Below are 1,217 nucleotides of genomic sequence, written 5' to 3' on the forward strand. Positions count from 1 at the left end.
ACTTTGAAAGTTAGAGAACATAATTGAACTAAAGTAAAATTATAAGACTTAATTGAATGCAATTTGCATTATAACCTAAATTTTTCTATTCCCAACACTTTTTTCTATCTTGTCCTTTGATATTCAAAGAAAAAGTGTATACATAAGTTGCATATACCATGCAAATCTAATTCAGTAATTTGTGTTTTTATGTGTGTGTGTGTGTATATATATATAGGACATTCTTCTCGGTGGAACAGACAACTTATGTTGCTATTGTGTGGGCAATGGCAGAGCTTGTTAAAAATCCAAGAGTGATGAAGAAAGTCCAAACAGAAATTAGAAGTTGTGTTGGAAGGAAGCCAAACGTCGATGAAAGTGAGTTAGAAAAGCCTGAGTACTTGAAAATGGTGGTGAAGGAAACTCTACGGTTGCACCCACCAATTGCTTTACTTCCTCGTGAGGCAATGACACATTTTAAGATAGGTGGTTATGACATTAACCCAAAAACAAGAATCTTGATCAATGCCTGGGCTATTGGGAGAGATCCAAACAGTTGGAAGAATCCAAATGAGTTTTATCCTGAGAGGCTTGAGGACAATGTCATCGACTTTATGGGTCACAATTTTGAACACATACCATTTGGGTCTGGTAGGAGGATGTGTCCTGGAATTACGATGGGATCTACTACTGTCATGGTTACATTGGCAAACCTTTTGTACCGTTTTGATTGGGAAGAGCCGAATGGGATGGAGAGGGAAGATATTAGCTTGGAAGAGAATGTTGGTGTTTCAATTTTTAGGAAGTCACCTCTTTACCTTGTGCGTATTATTTATGATTTTGAAAAGAGAAAGGTGAAAGTTTTAATGTGGGGTGAGTGTAAAAACACATTGCCAACAGAACTTTGAGTCTGAGACGGTTTGGTTTGAGAAGATACCCAATGGCCTGGAATGTATTCTTGAGTAGGATGTATCTCATTAAGAATTAATTAAATTGGCAATCTTTTCTTTATATATATAAAATCAAATTTAAAAACTAAATAAAATAAAAACATCCAAAGAAACACTATTCTTGATTAATCATCAATTAGAAAAGGTTGAATAATACAATGCAATATATGAATGTGTTCCATTTCTCCCCATAAGAACTTGGTGTGCTGTAAAATAGCTATAAACTTGTCTCAAAATGTGACCACTTCATTCATATTTTAGTAAGATTTTGCAAATTGTCCTCTGAAT

General features: G+C 34.6%; 1 protein-coding gene across 1 annotated transcript; it reads left to right on the forward strand.

The window, feature by feature from the left end:
• The first annotated feature begins 266 nt into the window (after positions 1-266).
• Positions 267-887, forward strand: LOC142606465 (parthenolide synthase-like). The gene has a single exon (XM_075777811.1). It carries the CDS (start codon positions 267-269, stop codon positions 885-887), a length of 621 nt encoding a protein of 206 aa, XP_075633926.1.
• Positions 888-1,217: the final 330 nt, after the last annotated feature.

This window comes from Castanea sativa, chromosome 8, assembly GCF_040712315.1.
Source record: "Castanea sativa cultivar Marrone di Chiusa Pesio chromosome 8, ASM4071231v1".
In the NCBI taxonomy this organism is placed as follows: Eukaryota; Viridiplantae; Streptophyta; class Magnoliopsida; order Fagales; family Fagaceae; genus Castanea; species Castanea sativa.

Excerpts from the sequence above, each read along its gene's own strand:
- LOC142606465 (XM_075777811.1), top strand. The coding sequence starts at position 267 with ATGGCAGAGCTTGTTAAAAATCCAAGAGTGATGAAGAAAGTCCAAACA.